The sequence below is a fragment of the Haliotis rubra genome, unplaced genomic scaffold, assembly GCF_003918875.1.
Source record: "Haliotis rubra isolate DU_JTF1 unplaced genomic scaffold, ASM391887v1 Scf1624, whole genome shotgun sequence".
Taxonomy (NCBI): Eukaryota; Metazoa; Mollusca; class Gastropoda; order Lepetellida; family Haliotidae; genus Haliotis; species Haliotis rubra.
Genome location: NW_025765586.1, coordinates 18,234 through 41,184, shown reverse-complemented (window position 1 = coordinate 41,184; position 22,951 = coordinate 18,234). Strand labels below are relative to the sequence as shown.

The 22,951-nt window shown below is 40.2% G+C and overlaps 2 protein-coding genes across 2 annotated transcripts; both read right to left on the bottom strand.

Moving 5' to 3' along the window:
* Window positions 1–164: 164 nt before the first annotated feature.
* Window positions 165–21,400, bottom strand: LOC124271702. Its single transcript, XM_046706863.1, has 4 exons — window positions 21,149–21,400; window positions 20,205–20,337; window positions 19,315–19,653; window positions 165–1,341 (listed from the first exon to the last, which is right to left on the bottom strand). The coding sequence occupies exons 1-4, from the start codon at window positions 21,377–21,379 to the stop codon at window positions 1,244–1,246; spliced, it is 801 nt and encodes a 266-aa protein (XP_046562819.1). The 5' UTR covers window positions 21,380–21,400; the 3' UTR covers window positions 165–1,243.
* Window positions 10,921–14,104, bottom strand: LOC124271701. The gene is made up of 3 exons (XM_046706862.1): window positions 13,871–14,104; window positions 13,515–13,647; window positions 10,921–11,813 (listed from the first exon to the last, which is right to left on the bottom strand). The coding sequence occupies exons 1-3, from the start codon at window positions 14,099–14,101 to the stop codon at window positions 11,143–11,145; spliced, it is 1,035 nt and encodes a 344-aa protein (XP_046562818.1). The 5' UTR covers window positions 14,102–14,104; the 3' UTR covers window positions 10,921–11,142.
* Window positions 21,401–22,951: the final 1,551 nt, after the last annotated feature.

Below are 22,951 nucleotides of genomic sequence, written 5' to 3'. Positions count from 1 at the left end.
CAATAATGGCAAATTTTAAAATTTCAACATTTCTGTAAACATACAGATGTTTTGTTTTATTTTACATGGACCTAATGAAGTAACAAATTTCAGTACAAGTTTTAATGGTTTGGTGAGATTTATATCACATTCCATCACATTGAAATAAAGTAAAGTGCAACTTCTATGTTGTAACCGAATTTATTCAGTTATTGGGATTCAGTACACTAATCACCATCAGTGACTTCCAACGATCACTGCCACAGTTGATACATAACCCCCAGTCTCAGAGAAGCTAAGTTTGACGTCGTTGTTGTGTTGGTGTACAACGTTGTTGGGGACGTTGTACTCAAAGACCTCCCATACAGTGTCTTCACCAGAGCCACTGTGAGTCTGCAGAGAATAGAAGGACGTCAAGGAGTGACCGTTCACAACCACCGTCTTGAGTTTCTGATGGGGAGATTTTATGCTGAAACTGACACCAACTCTCAGACGAACAAAGTCAAGGTTGCCAATGTTCGGGACGTTAACTTTAACATCGACGACGGTGTTGTGAATGGGGACAACCATGTCGGTGGAGTAGTACGTTTTCTGGGTCACAGTAGGAGCATGGGCAAAGTTGTGGGTTGTGTGGAACTGGAAGTAACAACTCGCTTCAGCAGGAACGGTTACCATGGAGTTGGAGACGTGAACTGGCTGGTTTGTAGCTAGAGTTGCTTTCTTCTGTGCATTCAGATATTCACAGGTGGACTTTCCACTTGTCGGATGGAACCAACCCTTGTCGAAAGAGAGCTTTACATGACTTGGCTTTTGGTCGTAGTTATGTAGAAGAATGGTTAGGCCGCCGTTTCGTTGATCAACTAAAACGTGAGGTACAATCTTTCTCTCGGAGTTATGGAACTGACTGTCTACTCGTAAGTATGTCATTGTATCATAGAAGTTCTTCCAGAACCTGAAAGCTTGGGCAATGTCCCTCTCTTTGTGGGTCTTGTCCAGAATGCTATAGTTAATACTTGCTTGCCCTTTAAGTTCAGTATATGTGAGCAGGAAAGCTACGGCTTTTCTCATGACATCCCGACGCTGTAGAAAGGTGAATATCTGGGCATTGTGTTGGTAAATGTATGCCCAGTCAAGAAAGGTGGATGGCTTCTGTACATCAAGTCCTGATACTGGACCGAGACCAAATTCACTGACTATAATATCCAACAATTTATTTTTCTTCTTATGAGAGTAGCTCTCAACTAGATCCAGAAGTCCAAAAAGCTTAGCTTCGGAACTCCCATGGAAATGGTGTGAGCCTCCACTTACATCCATACTTGTGTAGGAATGAAATGAGAAAAAATCTAAATTGTTGAGACCCATATCCAAAAGTCTGCATACTGTTTCCAATTCCTAAAGTCATTACGATCAAACAAAATGGAAGCCCCAGTTAACGTTGGACCTCCAACCCTCATATGGGGATATTTTGCCTTAATTTTCCGAGCAACAGCCTGATGAAATTTGATAAAGGTATTCCAGTCCGTGTTCTTCCATTGACTTTCTGGTTCATTGATGACTTCGAAGAACATAGGTGCTTGTCCTTTGGTTCCTTTGTTGACTGCATCGACCAGCAGGAAGACGAACTCAGCTGCAGCATCGATGTTGTTCGGGAAGAATCCGTGGTGGGCAGAGGTGTCCATCCAGTGAGGCCAATACACACCTGAATATGTATTATCAAACCTATGAATTAGAGTGAGCAGGGTCTAACTCCACTTTCAACAGTTGATTAAATTGTCATATTTCAACAGGCAATACATTCAATACTCAACATCCAGCAGTATCACCGTAATAACAGATGAGAAAAGGGTTATAGAATTGCTGAGAATACGTAGATTAAAAAGTACACAACCGCTCGTTATATACACATGGAACTTAATTAAGCAACCCCTAATGTATTTCATCATAGTGATGTACCTATCGACGATGATAATATGTCGATGATGCCACTGTTTAGTAGCACACTTCAGGCAATGAAAACAAGGTTTCAGTTTGAAAGGGTTTGCCAAAACGCAGCACACGCTTGTGAAGCATACTGTCCAGTCACATCGTGAAAAGCGGCATCTCTGCCTGGTCGTTCAAGTGTATAAAACCTTTGATATGATAGGTCTGTGTATTGGCAAATAGATTCAGGTACCCGTATTGCGATACGTATTGCGACTTATTCGAAATTAAGTGTTAGACAGTAAGTGACACTAATTGTACATGCCTATCCTATTTTCTACATTATAACAGTCTAAGTAAACTTACCCGAAGTAAACTTAGACTCAGTATTATTCGTTACACTGCTATACTGAGTCTCACAGAACCTAGTAGAAGGTCGCGTCAGGTAACCTTTCCAATTGACCAATCAGAACACAGCTTACCAAATCGCGAACTTTGAACCTTTTACCTCGAAAAGTTTGTACCCGAACGATTCCGAATGCTATTTTCCGTACGATCGGTTCGTAGTGATGCACGCCACAGCAGTAGGTAAACATTCGCTGAAAATAGCATTTGTCAGTATTCAAGCATGTCAACTTGAGGAAATATTAGCTTATGATAACCATGTCAACAGGAACCCCAAAGCGCATATACTGCAGGTCAAATATATGTGTTTTATGCGGATTTTCGTTTGTTGGGAGATCAGTGTTGGCGACCGGGGACGGGAAAATCCATTTTGTAAGTCTCGCCGAACCCTAAATAGTAGCCGTTGGCTGACTGGTTAAATCCGTTCGGCCGTCTCGCTTTTGATTGGACGGTCATAGGTCCATCAAAGGTTACCTGACGCGACCTTCCACAAGGTTTTGTTAGACTCAGTATAGCAGTGTAACAAATAATACTGAATCTAAGTTTACTTAGACTGTACATGATAAGTCCCTAAAAAAATATATGTTATGGTTCTGAAAAAAATATTGCAATACATATCTTCTGAAAAGCGTATTACGGTATACCGGTAAACCGGTAATACCGGTAGTGCTAGAACATGCCATCTGTTTCATCCATACACAAGTGAACACATTCGTTGACATAGATGTCAGCTTGGTTCTGGTTACTGCCATTCTGTCGTCCGAAGACCTATCCGGAAACACCAACTCACATCGGTATATTTAAAGAGGCCTACACAGACAGCAAAATCCGGCACTATGTCAGCATGAGTGGTGCCAGGACAATGCAAATCAACAGTGTTGGCATTTCTCACGTACAGAGCATACAAATCAACATATACATATTTCCGACTACAGAAGATTATAGTTTGGCATGAAATGCCTTTACCTTTATGACCCAACACTGCCGCTGTTACAGGTCATTGGCTCCCTACCTCTGCAAGCAGTCTGCGGTCTGCTGTTTATTTTGTTGACAGTTACATAGACAGATTCTTTAATACAAATGCATAAAATCGGCGATTTACAATGTGATTAGGTTGTCTGACAAAACATCCACTTGCACAGTTTGAGATCGATTGGGTCATTGGATGAAGAGATATTTACAAAAAAACGGGTCCACATGCATTTCATGCCAAACTATAGTATGGCAGGGGTATATTATCTCAAGAGACATTCCTCCACCCATTTATTCATTTGGGTGTTAATGTTGAAATACCTTTTATTTCCATGACCATTTCTGGGTTTCCGTATCCATTCATAACGTTTAAGTAATTGCTGCTGATTTTATTTTGATTCGCCTCGAAGTACTTCGGGTCAGGATAGCCCTTCTTGTGGGGGTCCTCAGGTGCCTGTCATGAAACGTGATAGAAGGTTAGATAGTCATTATGTGTGTCTGAAATGAGACAATAAGTTTGGTAATCTAATGAACTTTGGGATAAGCCATTAAATGAAAGGGTGCAGGAGTGACGCTGACCCTGACACAGCAATTCAAAATGCAGAAATACGTCCCTTGACTGACTGACTGACTGAGTTTAGTTTAACGCCGCTTTTAGCAATATTCCAGCAATATCACGGCGGGGGACACCAGAAATGGGCTTAACACATTGTGCCCATGTGGGGAATCGAACCCGGGTCTTCGGCGTGACGAGCCAACGCTTTAACCACGGGGCTACCCCACCGCCCTACGTCCGTTGAGCACGCCAGAAACCTATGGTAACAATCCATGTGAACAACATAACCTGTTCGTCTAAAACATTCTTTCGGGTTTCTGGACATGTGAACAACATAACCTGATCATGGGTATCATCAAAGATCTGTAAAGCACCAAATAAAACATTCCTCCCATATCAAGCCAGTCACGCTGTATGATGTCCATGGATATTATTATTCACTCCGTGGTAACATCATCTTCAATTCAGCTGTTTAAATGAAAATGGTAACAAAAATCGCACCTCATGGGTCGTATGGCACTAAACTTCCAAGGGAAGACACTCATTTTAAGGGAAGACAATTAACAATTCTCATTAAAGTTTCAGAAACAATATAATGTGTCTTACCTTCAAATAACCCATTTCCCAAATCTCTGTTCAACCATCTGGCTGCGGTTGCGCCAACTCCCTTGACAAGAGGAATAGTTGTTGAGCTGTCCAGTCCATTCTTACCATTCCATCGCCCGTGGTTGAAATGAGTAACGGCCCCAATCTTGAGAATTTCAGGATAAATGGACACGGTGTAATCACACCTTGCGGTTGATAGAATACACACGAAAAGTGTAAGATATTTCATCTCTGCTGCTATCACGATAGATATATCAACAAACAAGAGAATCAGTGACAATCAGCTAACAAGGCTGTATCTTATATACATATATAGGAAAGAATGTTGCTATCTTATCGGTTGCACAATCCCAATTCCACTGTAAATATAGACTTTGAAACCTTAAAATATACCCGAGTGAGATTAAAAGCTGGTTCTATTTGAATCTAAAAAGATATATTTTATGAGAAATACTAGTTTAATGAGATTATATCAGCTTTTTATTGTACAACTAGGACCCCAGAGGAATACTAGTAATTTTGAGGTGAGGTGAGGTGAGGTGAAATTAGGTTTAACGTCGGTGCTTGAGAATATTTCGCTCATATGACGACGTGCATGCGTGTGTATATGTATGTGCGGCTGCTTGTACTAGCCCAGACTTAAGCTGGTTTTATAGTGCTAGCCCACTGAGATACCATGCCGCAGTGAAGCATGAATACCCCACTCAGACACATTATACTGACTCGAGCTGATCTTCAGTCCTTGTTGTACCCATTAATGCCGAGTGCCAGGCAGGGACCAACAAGTACCATATTTTAACGTCTTTTGGTATGATGCGGCCGGGGAAATTAATTTTGAAGTATTATCAACAATGATTAGAATACCTTTTCAAGAAACTTGTTTCTGATCCTCAGGTTTAACTGAATAAAATTAATCAAAATCCATTGAGTTGTGTTTTCTTACGTCCACATTGTCTTCCCATGCGCTATCCGAAGGAGTTGACTCCCCCGGTAAGCACGGGACACTTCATTAATTTTCCTAATGGACATTTAGTGAAATGTACTCTGGGAATCCGGTGAAGGGTAGGTTTTAAATCAAGTGTTAGAGGTAGTATTCTAAAACCTATTATCACTGTTGATAATACTTCCCTCTGACACTTGATTTAAAGGCCTGCCCATCCTTGATTAGTCGAATCCCACAGCCGAGTTTCCCGGACTAGACTAGGAAGACAAGCATATATCTTACAAATCAAATTTGATAAGACAAATAGACTGGCGTTTGCTTGTTTTGACAACTCTCAAGTCTCATGCAGCTGTACTTAATGACTTGGTGGACTATGATGCAATTCTTGGTTAATGATCAATCAGATGATGACACAGTGAGTTCGGATGACGTCACGATGACATCACTCCCGGTCCGTATCTCGTCCATTCCAAGGAGGAACAAGTGTTATTTCTGATTGGATATGACTCTCTTCGCATTTTAGTCGTAGTCTACCATTTGAGGTGTTAGACTCAACTGTCGGCAAAAGAGGTTATACCCCTTGTGCCGTTAACCCCTGTCTGGCATAGGAGCTAGAGAATGGATAATGGACACTCGTTCTCACGGGCATACTTCTGATTCTTAGTCAGGAACTCAGGTAATCCTCTGATCGTGACGTCTAGGGGCATTCATAGGGAATGTGATGGCCCTGGCATCCCGTGCATACAGCTCTGACACCTTTGAAGCTATTGCCAGGACCATAAGGACTACAGTCTTCCAAGCAAAATGAGACAGTGTTCCTTTGTTCAGTGGTTCGCACGGATGATACTAAAGTACTACATTACATTTCATATGTATTCGCTGTTTTGGGGATATCATCCAGTTCAAAAGAGCTTAACATGCTGGTAAGTATAGGGTCTTTCCAAATAGTGGGACTGATGCAAGAGCCAAGCGATAACCTTCAAAAGGTCCATGCAGAAGATGTAAGTCGTTTCTAAGATGTATTAGAAATTCTGCAATCATGATCTCATCTGATTCCCAACTGCTGGAATCGACGACACTTGTAGTCATAGAGACCAGATGTCAAAGGTCTAAGTGATTGAGAAACGGCTAAGGAAACCCCTTTTGAAAATCCGTCTGACATTTAGATATCATTGGATAGTTCTCACACGTGTATAGTCCGTTTGGCTCAAAAGCGGACCGATGAATTGCAATCTAACTCGAAAACTAATAACATATAATACTCAATGAAACGCTGATCATAACCAAAACATCAGACCAACTCTGTGATTTGTTTGCAGAATTTATGTCCTAAAAAATTTTTTAAAAACTATCATTAAAATATTGACACAGTTCTCTATCTGTTACGAGGGAGGAGTGCAAAGAAAGGGACATCCAGGTGTGCGAGAAAGGATGGAGACGGCACAGCACAGGTTAATGGGTCTGTTATCATCGTAAAGAGCCACGGAATTATGGCTATTCTAACTGGTAAGACCAAGAAATGGAACAGTCTTCCCTTAACAGCAATGCGTAGATATTTCTGAGAGTCTGTGTTATATGCATACCTAAGCATCCTGCAGATCTATGGAGACCATGTGGTCCTGTATGGAGATCGACTGTCTCAGGTCCCACATAGACTTCATCCGAAACTTTGGTGGTCGTCTCAGGTAGTCCTGGTTGAGGATCTTCAAGTGGATCTCTGTTGTACCAGAGAGAAGAACCAGAGTCCTGGATCTGCTGGGTTTAGTTCGATGACAGCTTCCTTGTCCATGAGTTTGTAAATCGCTGTCATCACCTCTGGAACGTCAATTCAACTTGGTGTTACGTTTTCCTTGCCCATAAGGACTTGCAATCTCCAGTTTAACTGAGGATGGATCATCAGCTGCATCATTCTCAGCATCTTCCTGACGCCAAAGATAAACCAGTAGTTAAAATCTTGGATATACGTATGAAATTTCTGATTATCTACTCCTGCATGGAAAGAATGCCAGTTACGTCAGCATGTATGACCCATTGCTTAGGTGGTGGCAGATTCCACTGACCTAGCCTGCAAAGTTCATTTCAACCTTTCTGACTCCAGTTCTGTCTTTCTTTCTCAAACAGGATCCAGCCACCTTCCAACGTCTCATCAGGGACAAAACAGGCAGGCATCACAGTACATCACTCATAAGGGCATCGGTAACTTCTTGGAGAGATTCTTGTGCCAAGCTGACATGCGCAGTGTGGAAAATTTCAAATGTGTAACAATTCTTATCATATTAGTTGGTAAAAGACACAACCAAGCCCTTATGCCTATAATGACTGCACTTGAATTTGAAAACATAGATTCCTCTTGTATGATTTTGTAGATGTATTATTCTGCATTTACTTTACCAGGTTCAAACATCATGACTTTGGCTAACTGCCATTAATTCAGTTTAGTGTACAAACACCAAACCTATCAGACTAAGAAATATAAACTGTGTACCACAAATAAGAGCTGGTGTAAAATTGTTGTAGTTTTCTGACTGCAGCATTTAAGAACGCTATAATACATAAGAACTGCCATGGAAATGGTGTGAGCCTCCACTTGCATCCATACTTGTGTAGGATGTAAGTCTAAATATCTAAATGGTTAGAACTATGTCCAAAAGGTTCTGCACACCGTTTCCAATTTCTAAAGTAATAACGGTCAAACAAATTGGAAATAAAACTTATGCATCTCAAATAAGAGCTAGTGTAATATGGTTGTTGTTCTTCTGACTGCTGCATTCAAGAACGTTACGATAAAGTGAGTGAGTGAGTGAGTATGGTTTTACACCGCTTTCAGCAATATTCCAACAATATCACGGCGGGGACACCAGAAATGGCGTCACACACATTGTACCCATGTAGGGAATCGAACCCGGGTCTTCGGGTCTAAGCAAACGCTTTAACCACTAGGCTACCCTCCGCCCCTTACGATACACAAGAACATAGGTACATAAGGTATTAAACAGTAAACGAAGGATATTTAGAACATTCCATGCCCATGTGCATGACTTATTGTCATTCCAACGGTGAACATGTCATGCTTGTGTGCATGGTGTATTCCACCTTTTTAATGACGGTCTGTTAAGAAAGGGTGGACAAGGCAATCCACTGAATCATATTATGAGCATTGTATGTTGACACACCATAAACAGTGCCACAGAGCCTGAGTACCCAACAGATTTGGCCTCTTACGACCACCATATTTTGCTAGGGGGAACTTCAGATGTGGAATCCCTTATTCGGTGCCAAACATATAAAAAACTATGTCAGGACGAAATATTTAAGAAAAGTTCCAATGCGGGATCTACATATTGATATCTTGTTCTCCTTGGCTGTAATATGCATGTTCAAGCCTGTGGACTTCATCAAAGAGGTAAATGAATAAGACTCATTCACTTAAAGCTTAGATGCAACCAAAAACATAAACATAGTTAAAACACAATTATCATTTATTCATGACATATAAAATACATTGCTGATTATGAAAAAAAAAAAATAAACAAAATTATAAGCGTACAATCGCAAATCAAAAGTGCAATATTTGGTACTAGGGTTTACTTCACTCGAAACGAAGCACCCAGGATACCGAATCCAGTCAGAGCGGGTGGGCGTGCACTTAAGTGTAATGAAGTCTTTCATTGGCTGGTTCCTTTGCCGATACACTCAGGGCTCTTTGTGTGTGTATAAAAATGTTGGGTTTTGTAAATACATGCTTATTTTTGTGTATAACATTTTGCAATCAACAAACATCATAAGATGTCATGTGTACAATTATCACACTTGCCTGTCTGTGTAATTACATAATGCGACAGAGACAGAACTCGGGTGCACGAGCCATAAATCAATGCGTTTTTTTTATGGTGAAAAGCCTGATAGGTGTTTAGTTCAAATTGCCTGTGGTTAGTGATGGAAGTTGTATATTGTATATTATCATTAGCAGACAGGCAGGCAGACACACAGGTGTCAATAAAACAGACATTGAGTTTTGTCTGTGACAGAGGCATATCTATATCACAGTTAGAAATTCTGACAATGCTAAATATTGACGTGCTTTTAAGTATCGAAAGTGACTCGGTAAGAAGAACGTGTGGTGAAATAGTCAAATGAAATTATATACACAGTTAAATCGGTAATCTATTGTCATAACATATAAAAAGCTCGCGCCTGTGAAATAACAACAATACATTCGAAAAATAGCTCACATCAAAGCCTTCTCTGAGTACTCACCGACAGTGAAGGTCTTCCGTCTTGAAATGTCGAACAACTCACTGGTTGACACATAACTGAGTAGATCTAGATCCTTAACAAGGTTCTTTTATGTAACAAGTAGATTGTTTACTATTTGTTGTTTGTGTACACAACTAAGATTAGACTACTGCTGCTCACGACTTTACAATTCGGGCATCCCGCTTTAAGCTGCGCGAACCTATTCACTGCGCATGCACTATAAGCGCAGCGCAGAACAGCCGTTGAAACCACTTTTCACCCCAGGTGGGGTGAATTTAGTGAATCGTTTGAACATCCGATTTCGCGGGGGGGGGTTTCATCATATCGAAAGTCCAAGTCCATACCGAAAGGTATCAGAATCTGCAAAATTGTGTTTTGCGTTGCATGTGACCATCAAAGAGATCAAGACTGCATGACCACTCCCTATGTATCTGAGTATTTTTGCACTCACTTTGGGTGAATTGGTTTTTTTTAATGATTTAGAACAAGTCTTGGCACTGGCATTAATATCAATATCAGTTTTTCAGGTACGTGCCATTCATAGTGTATACATTCAACACCTTCAACACTCATAACCAATGTCGTACATGTATCTAGATGTACTTGCTACATATAATATGTATTTCATGGTGTGAAAAAGTTAGTACAAATATTCAGTTTTTATAATATTAAGATTTATTCAATCAGTGGGATTCCTTACATGAATAACCGTCAGTGACTTCCAACGATCACTGCCACAGTTGATACATAACCTCCAGACTCAGCGAAGCTCAGTTTGACGTCATTGTTGTGTTGGTGTAGCAGGTTGTTGGGAACGTTGTACTCAAAGACCTCCCACACAGTAGCCTCATCCGGGCCATTGTGGGTCTGTAGACCGTAGAAGGACGCCAAGGAGTGACCGTTCACAATCACCGTCTTTAGTTTCTGATGGGGAGACTTCATGCTGAAACTGACACTTACCCTCAGACGAACAAAGTCAAGGTTGCCAATGTTCGGGACGTTTACTTTAACATCGACGACGGTGTTGTGAATTGGGACAACAATGTCGGTGGAGTAGTAGGTGTTCTGGGTCACAGTAGGAGCATGGGCAAAGTTGTGGGTTGTGTGGAACTGGAAGTAACAACTCGCTTCAGCAGGAACGGTTACCATAGAGTTGGAGACGTGAACTGGCTGGTTTGTAGCTAGAGTTGCTTTCTTCTGTGCATTCAGATATTCACAGGTGGACTTTCCACTTGTCGGATGGAACCAACCCTTGTCGAAAGAGAGCTTTACATGACTTGGCTTTTGGTCGTTGTTATGTAGAAGAATGGTGAGGCTGCCGTTCCGTTGATCAACTAAAACGTGAGGTACAATCTTTCTCTCGGAGTTATGGAACTGACTGTCTACTCGCAAGTATGTCATTGTGTCATAGAAGTTCTTCCAGAACCTGAAAGCTTGAGCAATATCCCTCTCCTTGTGGGTCTTGTCTAGGATGCTGTAGTTGATGCTTGCTTGCCCTTTAAGTTCAGTATATGTGAGCAAGAAAGCTACCAGCTTTTCTCATGACATCCCGACGTTGTAGAAAGGTGAATATCTGGGCATTGTGTTGATAAATATATGCCCAGTCAAGAAAGGTGGATGGTTTCTGTACATTAAGTCCTGATACTGGACCAAGACCAAATTCACTGACAATGATATCTAAGAATTTATTTTTCTTCTTGTGAGAGTAGCTCTCGACCAGGTCAATAAGTCCAAAGAGCTTAGCTTCGGAGCTCCCATGGAAATGGTGCGACTCTCCATTTACGACCAAACTTGCATAGGAATGAAATGAGAAAAAATCTAAATGGTGGAGACCCATATCTAAAAAGTCTGCATATCGTTTCCAATTCCTAAAGTCATAACGGTCAAACAGAAGGGAAGCTCCAGTTAACGTTGGACCACCAACACTCATATGGGGATATTTGGCCTTAATTTTCTGAGCAACAGCCTGATGAAATTTGATGAAGGAAGTCCAGTTTGTGTTCTGCCATTGAGCGTCGGGTTCATTGATGATTTCGAAGAATGTAGGTGCTCGTCCTTTGGTTCCTTTGTTGACTGTGTCGACCAGCAGAAAGACGAACTCAGCAGCAGCATCGATGTTGTTGGGGAAGAATCCGTGGTGGGCAGAGGTGTCCATCCAGTGAGGCCAGTTCAACCCTGAATATAAAACAACAGGCCTGTGAATTCGAGAGAGTTGGGTTTAACTCCCTTTTTAACAACTGATTAAACTATGAAAATATTGCAGCTTATTCGTCAACAAGCAATATATTTAATACTGTATACACAGATTAGAAACATGGATTGTAATTGCTGAAACTATTGAGAATCAAAACTCAACGCTCTACCGTTCTTAATGTTTTTTCAATTAACAGAGTCTTATGGACATATGACTGTGCATTCAGACTTTCGTAAAAGCTAGGTCACTCTTAAATGTAGTTTTAAGCTTTCTTGACAAGAATGGGAATTGACATTTCGAAACAGTCATTCAATATAATTGAATAAATAACCTTGGTCGTTATTTGAAAATTAGGACCGTTTATCGTCCATCAACACCTGTTTGAACCGCTCTTAGATCCCGTATAATTTTATGCAATGTAAAGGAATTTTGATCGGTAATTTTCGTTGGGAGTCTTAAGATGGGCTTAAAAGGCTAACCGAAGAGAAACATACATACGAATGTGTATTGACCACTTTATATGGCACATCTAGCTATATTCAAGGCGTTTCACACTAGTGGTGGAAAATAGGGCCTCGTGTGTTTACCACAGAATAAATTGGAAGCTGCATCTTCACGGGCGTGGAAACTGGAAGTTTGATATTTGGCATGATTCTGTAACATTCTGTTGTTCTTTGCTATCCCAGTTACATCTGAGACAGCGAACATGTGTCCCCTTCTATGAACAACGTCAAACATATAAGGCATATTATGATTTATCATAAACTAAGTAGGTTTCTCGACAACACAAAGCCAGCGGACAAGAACACTCTTCATGGGAACTACAGTATATGGCTTGTGGTCACTGTCGCATTGACCAATCACTGACCTTGCAAGAAAAATTATTTGTGAAATCAATTTTCAGTTCTTCAAACTAATTACATTCTTCAAAATCTCAAAATTAGGTATGTTCCCAGTCGTCAGCTTATTGACTGTTTAGCAATATGCTGGCTCATCACAGGGGCAAAGAAAAGCTTCATAGGTGTACTAGTGTAGGAAATATATCCATCACCACTCACAGTACCTACCCATACACATTAGATTAGTTTTTTCCGATTACAGAAAATTAGAATCACATGGCACTATAGGGCTGGCTAAAATATCGATAATCGGAAATATCGTCAGGGAAAAATTATCAAAGACTATCGATATGAAGATAGTGTAATCGATGATATCGGACATAAACCTTAAAGTTTTAGTTTACTCACACAATACACAAAGTTAGGTTTTTAATCATGGTCTGTTTCTAAATTGTGTTCAGGACGCTGCTCGTTAGTAACCCAGCATAAACATGTCGCCATTCACCAGAGGTGTGACATATATTCACCAGAGGTGTGACATATTCACCAGAGGTGTGACATATTCACCAGAGGTGTGACATACATTCACCAGAGGTGTGACATATTAACCAGAGGTGTGACACATATTCACCAGAGGTTTGACATATATTCATTTCTTTCTACCGCCATATAACTGGAATATTGCTGAGTGCGGCATAAAACTAAACTCACTCACTCTTTCTGATATTTTTTTCATCTTTGCTGAAAGTAACTTATCCGATATTTATCGATAATCAAGTTAGTTAACGATTATCGATCTCTATCTTCTATATCGATATCCCGAGACACACTCCATTGAAATACCTTTTACTTCCATGACCATTTCAGGGTCGCCGTATCCATTCATAACGTTTAGGTAATTGTAGCTGATTTTATTTTGATTCGCCTCGAAGTACTTCGGGTCAGGATAGCCCTTCTTGTGGAGGTCCTCAGGTGCCTGCCATGAAACGTGATAGAAGGTTAGATATCCTTCTTGTATGTCTAGAACGAGTCAGTAAGTGGGATTGGGTGAATGAGTAATTGAGCCATTTTAAGGGCGTTCTCAGCTGCCTGACATGAATAATTTAGGAGGGTTAGTTTGTCAGCCTGTACGTCTTGGGTGGGTGAGGAAGTTTGATTTTATTCTACATTATCAATACTATAGTAATATAACGTCTTACCTGTTCAAATAGTCCATTTCTCAAATCTCTGTTCAACCATCTGGCTGCTGTTGCGCCAACTTTCTTCACATAAGGAATAGTTGTGGGGCTGTCCAGTCCATTCTTACCATTCCATCGCGAGTGTCTGAAATGAGTAACTGACCCAATCTTGAGAATTTCAGGATAAATGGACACGGTGTAATCACATCTTACGCTTGATAGTATACACACGAAAAGTGTCAGCCATTTCATCTCTACTGCCTTTAAAATAGATATTTTGCCAAACCAGACAATCAGTGCCACTTTTCTGACATATATAGGAAAGAATGTTGCTATCTTATCAGCTGCACACTCCTCACCGTAACTATAGTCTTTTTATCCGTGAAAGAACTCCAGCGTTAGCTTAAAGCTAATTCGTATTTAGATCTGAAAATTCACATTCTGTGAGGCAAGCTAGTATACAGTTAATGGTAGCACAATATTTCCGTTCAGGACAGGATACTGGTGTGCATGTCACTATATTTAGCTGGTTTGGGTGTCAAGAGTTGCCTGGAATCTTCTACATCAGCAGGACTGTTCCTGCAGATACATTTCTGGAAGCTGTCCAATACTTCATGAAGGGGGAAGCACCTGCCTCAAGCTCGTAACATTACATCAAACCCAGCGGTTGTGTGAGATCATATTATCACCCTGGATATCTAGCCAAGACTGGACATCTAGCCTATTTTGGAAGATTGACTAATGTTGCTGCTAAATGAATATCATTATTACTGACTTTCTTGCTTTTGTAAAACAGACATGACAGTTTGTTGTGCTGAAAGAGAACTATCTTTCGTACCCATTGCTAGCAAAGGTTTGCTGTCAGCAAAATGCCACAGTTGCAGTGTTAAGCCCATTACTATTTTTGCTTTGGTTGTTTTTTTGTTCCCCATCTTGGGTGGTATGTTGCCGTTTTCTGAGGAGACTTTACCAGGGTGCCTTTTTGCTAATTTGGTGGGTAGACAGACAGACATTGTATTCAGAAAAAGGCCATACCTACATATGGCAGGTGTACATATGATTTACTCAAGTAGAAATATATATGCAAACTGATGATTGTATATATTACTATATACAGAAAATGTTTTTAGAAGAGTTACAAACGCAAAACGTTGAATTATATAGTATATGTAGTTGACACTACGTTTTGCTTTAGTTGCTGAGGTTTTATAGGGGAAAACAACAGTGTTGTACATATCATTAATTACGATTAAATAATGTTAAGAAATGGAAGTAACGTACTTATCTATTAGTGCATCACGTAAATTAAATTTCTATAATAGTCACATAGTAATATACTGAACAAAAACTAAAGAATCTCTACATATGGAGAATTGAATTATTTTGAAAATGGGAGTACAAGGTAGTTCATATGGGCGAATACCACAATGTCCAGATCTGACATGACGCATCCGCCCATGTCAACGTGATGGACCATATTATTATATGGAATTTGTTTGCAATTCGATGTTTAGTTGGCACTGTGACAAGCGTGACAAAATCATGTTTAACTGAGTGGATAAAAAGCATTTATATAACGTTCAACGTTAAGAGAGATTTAAACTTTGGCTTTTTTTAATAAAGGCATTTAAACCCTGATATCATGACTGATCCTGTCACGTGCTTTTGAGAAATTGACAAAGAGGCAGTAAAGTCTCCCCTTGTTGGCCTGCATATACTAGTCTCTGTATTATTGTTAGCTAAATATATTACCAATAGTTGAGCAGTTCGGTCTAAAGTCTGTTTGTCGTTCATTAATTATCCTATATTTATCACAAACAAATCGGCAGTCCTGAGTTACGAATGGAAGTACATATTCTACACATGGTATCAGTCGAACCCGCGAAGATCCGGGTTGGAACTGATCTTCAGTAACCCATGCTTGTCGTAAGAGCGACTAACAGGATCGGTTGGTCAGGCTCGCTGACTTGGTTAACACATGTCATCGGTTCCCAATCGCATAGATCGATGCTCATGCTGTTGATCTCTGGATTGTCTGGTCCAGACGCGTTTATTTACAGACCGCCGCCATATAGCTGAATATTGCTCAGTGTGGCGTAAAATGAAACTCACTCTTTCACTGGTATCAGTAGATGAAGTAGTGGTTGGCATCATTTGGCCAGATTTGGAGAGAGGGCAAATAACACTTCTGTTCCAAGCATTTGGAAACACGACACTGTGAGTGATTTGGGATATCCCCTCGATTCAATTAAAATCTGTTTTTGTGGAATCTGCTGAATCAGCTGTTTTTAAGTATAAATGGGTTAGTGCCAAGTTTAATGTATTGAAATCTAATAAATAGTCAGTAACTTGACTTAAAGAGTCTTACTGAAACCATGCTGACAGTAAATTTAGTGGAACATCAAGGCACATGTTAGAGGACATGTCATAGGCCAACGTCAGTTACAGGCTCTTTGGTTAAAGGAGGAAGTTATTTGAAAATCCTCAGTTCCCAGAACTAGTCTGCACATGTCTGGTCTCTTTCTTTAAACCCTTACTCAATTGTTGACAAAAATTAATTCATTGAGCAAAAGGGATAGAGCAGTTTCACGCCATTGTCATGTATAGTTCTTTTCTCAAAGACTTAAATTTTGTCAAACCTTTCTCAGAGATGCTGGTGACATTGGGGAGATAGCTGTCCTGTCAAGTAGCCACACTGTTTTATTATTTAAGTTTGCAGCAATTTGCCGTTCTGTTGTTTGTTGTTCAAGTGTGTACTGATTTTAATCCTCTAACTTTTCTGCATACAATGGACAGTAAAGGAGCACGAATTTGATTTGAACATCAAGCATATCTTAAGCAAAGATAACATAACGACTGATGCATTATCTAGATGTTCGAATATGTTTAATTTTAATTGCAAACGTGCTTTGTTTTGTTTTGTAAATGTATCTCTCATATACATTGTATAATGTTTGTTATTACTAAGAGAGTTTAATTGGCAAGGTCAAAGTCTCACTGTGTTCAAACCATCTTCCTTCTAAAGTGGAGAGTGTTGTTGTAATTGCTTAAGATTGTTTGCTTAAGATTCAGTAGAGGACAGTGGGTTCATTTTACGCACATGTGAGGATATGTATTAGTATATCGCGTGTTGGTAATTGTCTATAACGTCACTCTGGACTTTAGCTGACTACATCCACAAGTTTGAAGATCGTTTTCGGTGCAAAATCAATGAGCGCCACACTTGCTCATTGTCAAGGCCATTAAGGCCTATAGCTTTCAAAATGTTTCAGGGTAGACATGTTGAGGACATTTCCAAATTTGATGCATCAATGACAAAAATTATGTCCGATGCAATTCCTGGTTTTGATTTGTACCATAGATTTCCGATTTGTTCAGATGAAAAACTGACCAGCCTTTGCATATGATTAAGACGTCTCGAGCACTTGAACGCTATGGGCAATTGCTGACCCTTTGTGTTGGAGAATATTCTTTTTCTTTGGCATATAAGTTGAACTAATTCTGCCTCTCACATTACATCTCAAGTTACAAGAAGACCAGCAATGGTGTGGAGATCATTCTCACCCTGGATACTCAGCCTTCACCATTGTTGCAGGAGGTGAATATGGACCAGACAGTGGATTGATTGGCATTATGAGATTCGATGACAGAGCACGTTTCTTTGATTAACGATTAGGGCTGCGCAAGATAATCGGTTTACCGGTATTTACCGGTTCAGACATGAAAACGATACGTATTGCGATACGCTGATCAAAAACCGGTATTTCGACTTGCATTCGGAAAAATTCGTAACACTCGGAAATCTTCGGATATTTCCTTGTTTCATTTGTGCCCATTATTATTTACATTTTTATTTTGTTGTGATTAAAGGTTGATGTTAAAGCTTAATAAAGCATAGTTAATTTGTTGTGTTTTTGCATTATAAATCAAGCATTAACTCGATTATAACTTGTTTTATGTTTAAAAATAAGTCTTGCAATATAATGCAATACATATCGCAATATATGCTTCCGCATCGCAATATTATTTGTGTTGAAAAGAAAATGGAAACAATATACTGAACATTTTTGACTGCAATACCCACCTATTAACGATGATACCAGGTGTTTTGCAAAAGTCAATTGTTAAGCATATTCTGTCCCATCAGTGGCACCTGTCATCATTTCATAGTCTGAAATTTTTCAGCCGTTTTCTTTAACATTCACATAAACGCGCGCACAAACTTGAAATTAAGAATTACTGTATATAACATGTTGTTCAGAGTGCCGACAAATTGAAGTAAGTATGCTGCTGTTTTGGCTCGATTTATTTAGTTATTGGGCTTCTTTACATCGTCAGTGATTCCCAACGATCACTGCCACAGTTGACACATAACCTCCAGTCTCAGAGAAGCTAAGTTTGACGTCGTTATTGTGTTGGTGTAGCAGGTTGTTGGGGACGTTGTACCTCAAAGACATCCCAGATTGTAGCCTCATTCCGGGCCATTGTGGGTCTGCAGGCCGTAGAAGGACGTTAAGGTGTGAGAGTTTACAACCACTGTCTTGAGTTTCTGATTGGGAGACTTCATGCTGAAACTGACACTTACCCTCAGACGAACAAAGTCAAGGTTGCCAATGTTCGGGACGTTAATGTTAACATCGACGACGGTGTTGTGAATTGGGACAACAATGTCGGTGGAGTAGTAGGTGTTCTGGGTCACAGTAGGAGCATGGGCAAAGCTGTGGGTTGTGTGGAACTGGAAGTAACAACTCGCTTCAGCAGGAACGGTTACCATGGAGTTGGAGACGTGAACTGGCTGGTTTGTAGCTAGAGCTGCTTTCTTCTGTGCATTCAGATATTCACAGGTGGACTTTCCACTTGTCGGATGGAACCAACCCTTGTCGAAAGAGAGCTTTACATGATTTGGCTTTTGGTCGTAGTTATGTAGAAGAATGGTGAGGCTGCCGTTCCGTTGATCAACTAAAACGTGAGGTACAATCTTTCTCTCGGAGTTATGGAACTGAGTGTCTACTCGCAAGTACGTCATTGTCATAGAAGTTCTTCCAGAACCACAAAGCTTGGAGCAATATCCACTCCCTTAGACTCTCTTCTAGGATGCTGTAGTTGATGCTTGCTTGCCCTTTAAGTTCAGTATATGTGAGCAAGAAAGCTACCACTTTTCTCATGACATCCCGACGTTGTAGAAAGGTGAATATCTGGGCATTGTGTTGATAAATGTACGCCCAGTCAAGAAAGGTGGATGGCTTCTGTTCATCAATTCCTGTTAATGGCCCAAGACCAAATTCACTCACAATGACATTGAACTGAGAACCTTTCTTCTTATGAGAGTAGCTCTCAACTAAATCCAGAAGACCAAAGATCTTGGCCTCAGAGTTTCTATGGAAATGATGCGTCCCTCCACTTACATCCATACTTGTGTAGGAATGAAATGAGAAAAAGAGAAAATCTAAATGGGTCAGAGCCATGTCCAAAAAATCTGTTGATTTGTTCCAAAATCTTGAAGTCTTCACGATCAAAATATGCAGAAGCTCCAGTTAATGTTGGACCTCCGATCTTCATATTGGGGTATTTTGCCTTAATTTTCTGAGCAACAGCCTGACGAAATATGATGAAGGAAGTCCAGTTCGTGTTCCGCCATTGGCTCCCTGGTTCATTGATGACTTCGAAGAACATAGGTGATTGTCCTTTGGTTCCTTTGTTGACTGCATAGACCAGCAGAAAGACGAACTCAGCAGCAGCATCGATGTTGTTTGGGAAGAATCCGTGGTGGGCAGAGGTGTCCATCCAGTGAGGCCATGTGATACCTGGATACAAACCAGGTGGGTAACAATGGCAAATATTGACGTAGTACAACTGTATTTATTTTATGACGGGTAGATTTCCGCCCTTCTGATTGGCCCACTTGGTTACATCACAGCTTTGACGCTAAGCGATGTCAACCTCGCCTCGTCCCGAGAGGTTGATTTAACAATCCAAGCACATCCCGTTGCTAAAGTAGACTTGGGATAATCCAGCTGGGAACTCCGCACTGAGTGCGTCACGCTAGATAAGGAAGCGATCGCTTCGTCCCTGTGACTGTGTTGGTTTAGAGTTACATCCCATCTGTATCAAAATGGCAGACAACATAACACCACGAAGATTCATGACTGTGTCACAGAAAAACAGGTATTCACGACTTTTGTCTTATAATAAAACAATTATTGACTTCAGTTCGGTTGATCCAATGATTTATCGACCTTGGACACGTGATATTCACCTCGGCTTCAATAATTGTATAGTAGCTCCCTCTCCCTCACTCATGAACACATTTCAGACATGAAACCTTTCATTCACACCAAGGTTAAAACTGAATTACCCTTTATTTCCATGACAACTTCAGGATTGTGATATCCATTCATATTATCCAAGTATTTGGTGCAGATTTCCTGTTGATGGGCCTGAAAGTACTTGGGGTCAGGGTAGCCCTTCTTGTTGGGGTTTTCAGATGCCTGCCATGAAATGGAATACAGTGTTAGTCATAGTTACCTCTTCACATCTAAAAACTGAATGGTCAGTGTTAGGTGGAGTCAGGGAATAGATAGCCTCATAAGTCGAGAGTATCAAGGAAGAAGTTGGCGTGGGTTCAGTTTGATAGATGTGCAGTTATTACTTCACTGGTCATCGTGTTAGGACATCGTCATAAAATGTGCATTCAGTCGACCACGCCATATCTCACAAACATTCCTCACAGAATCAATTTTCGTCATACTTCTGTAATATTGTAACAGACAGTATAAAACTCTACTGACTAACTACTAGATGCAACTGTTATGTGAATGTGCGTGCGCGTGCGTGCGTGCGTGTGAACATTTCAAACTTCAACAACAAAAATATAAAATAAATGATATTCAGTTTTGAGGTAATATTACTAGAGATCCATGCATTCCCAATGTGTTGTGAACTTCTTTCGTTATTAAAAGTTTACTTTGGACTTGTTTGACAATCAACGAGTGATGCAGGTGTTCCCGTTACAATGTTAAACTATTTATCTCATTAATGATATAAAATATCAATAGTTGTGACACCTTTCATTGAATATCCCTACTTGTTTAAAAGTACATATGAAGAGGGCATAAAGGCAAAACACATTTTGAGAAATATGCGAATAAAGTTGACATTTCTTTCAAATTATACTCCCGGCATTAGAGCGTTCACTTAGAACCCACATATCTAAAAAACCACAATGTTGATCAGTTAATTGTACAGGAAATGATAATTATATCACTACCATCTGCTATCAGATTCATCCATACGTCCTACCTTCTCAAATAGTCCCCCTGCCATATCTCTGTTCAACCATCGGGCTGCCGTCGCTCCAACCTCCGTAACATGAGCAATACTTGCCGGTGTGTCCAGTCCATTCTTACCATTCCATCGCCCATGGTTGAAATGAGTAACGGCCCCAATCTTGAGAATTTCAGGATAAATGGACACAGTGTAATCACATGTTGCGCTTGATAGAATACACACGAAAAGTGTCAACCATTTCATTTCTACTGCTTTCACGTTAACTGGTATAGCGGTGGAATCCTGTGCCAATCAGCTGACAGGACCTCTTATATACATTCGTTGGAAAGAATGTTGCTATCTTATCAGCTGCACAATCCCCATTACAAATATAGACAGTATCACATTAATAAGACGTCATGGTCGCTGTCTTGGTTGACACATGTAATGGGTTCCCAATTGCGCAGATCGATGCTCATGCTGTTGATCACTGGATTGTCTGATCCAGACGCGAGTACATACAGACCGCCGCCATATAGCCGGAATATAAAACTAATCTCAATCACTCACTCGTATAGAAATTTGAAAAGTCACTGTATGTCAAGTATGTCAAGTAATTTAAATTATTCCTACAGATAACTGTAAGCGTATAGTATAAATAAGTTGATAGAGAGATCTTCATTTTGAACACAAAAGAAACACTTGAAATATTTAACTTTTTTCGATTTGGCCTTGGTGCAAAGAAATATTCAGCCTGCAATCCTCATGAGTGTAATTTGTGAGGACATCGATGAAAACTGTGATGCCACTGGAATGAATCTTTGTACCAAAAGGCTAAAACGAAAATCGCAGACTTTATACATTTGTTTTTCGTCAATTTCATTACTAACGTCCTCATTGGTACTATAAACGGTGAGTTCTAACTTGTCCAGCAGATTTTAAGGTATAATCCCCATCTTGTTCGTTTAAGCTAGGAAGGATGTTGAGCGAATCATAGCACATCGTTGTACGGGACCGTCGCCTTGGTGCTTGGTCAACTATGTGACGGTATTGCTTATAACCCAGCTATCATATTTATACTGTCATTGATATTGTAATGCCATTGAATCCAGTGCAACTATTCTCTTGTGATCAACATATGCATGTTACTTGTGTTCATTTGTAGCGTTTAAGGGTTTAGTCCCGATTTTGACAGTCCAAATTTGGCAGTGAAATTTCACACTTCTGTAATTGATCTAGCCAGTTGTCCTAATTTGGACAGTGAGCTTACCGGTCGGCCCAATTTTGACAGTCCTCGGCTCGCACATGTTAATTAATCCCTGATTAGCCAGTGATTGTAGGAGCTACTGTAACAGAAGCTTCGGATACGACTAAAAACTAAGACTAAAACAAAAAAGACTAAAACTAAAACTGTTTATTCTTGAAAGTCAATCACTTCAAAGTGACCAATCACTGAGCAACACTGCCACAGTCAAAAGATATGACGCTATAACGCCATGTCACATGTCATGTATTCCAAACCAAGTTGGTACAAAGTGTTATAACTATTATCATCCCCAAGTGTTCATCATATTAGTGTTCAGGAAATGTTACACCTTAACGGATCAGTGACCACAACGCTTTCAAAAACGGGATACTACCACGTTTATGTAATTGGTTTTGTACACACGTTCTTGGTTTCACACTGAATTCCTTTGCGTATAGAATCTGTGGTGAACGTCTTCACCAAATAGTTCGTGACATGTTCCCTTGATTCCCCCACCAATCCACACATTCTTTATCAACGTCAGATTTGTTCTCGTCACGATATGGCTGAAACATTGCCGATTTGGCGTT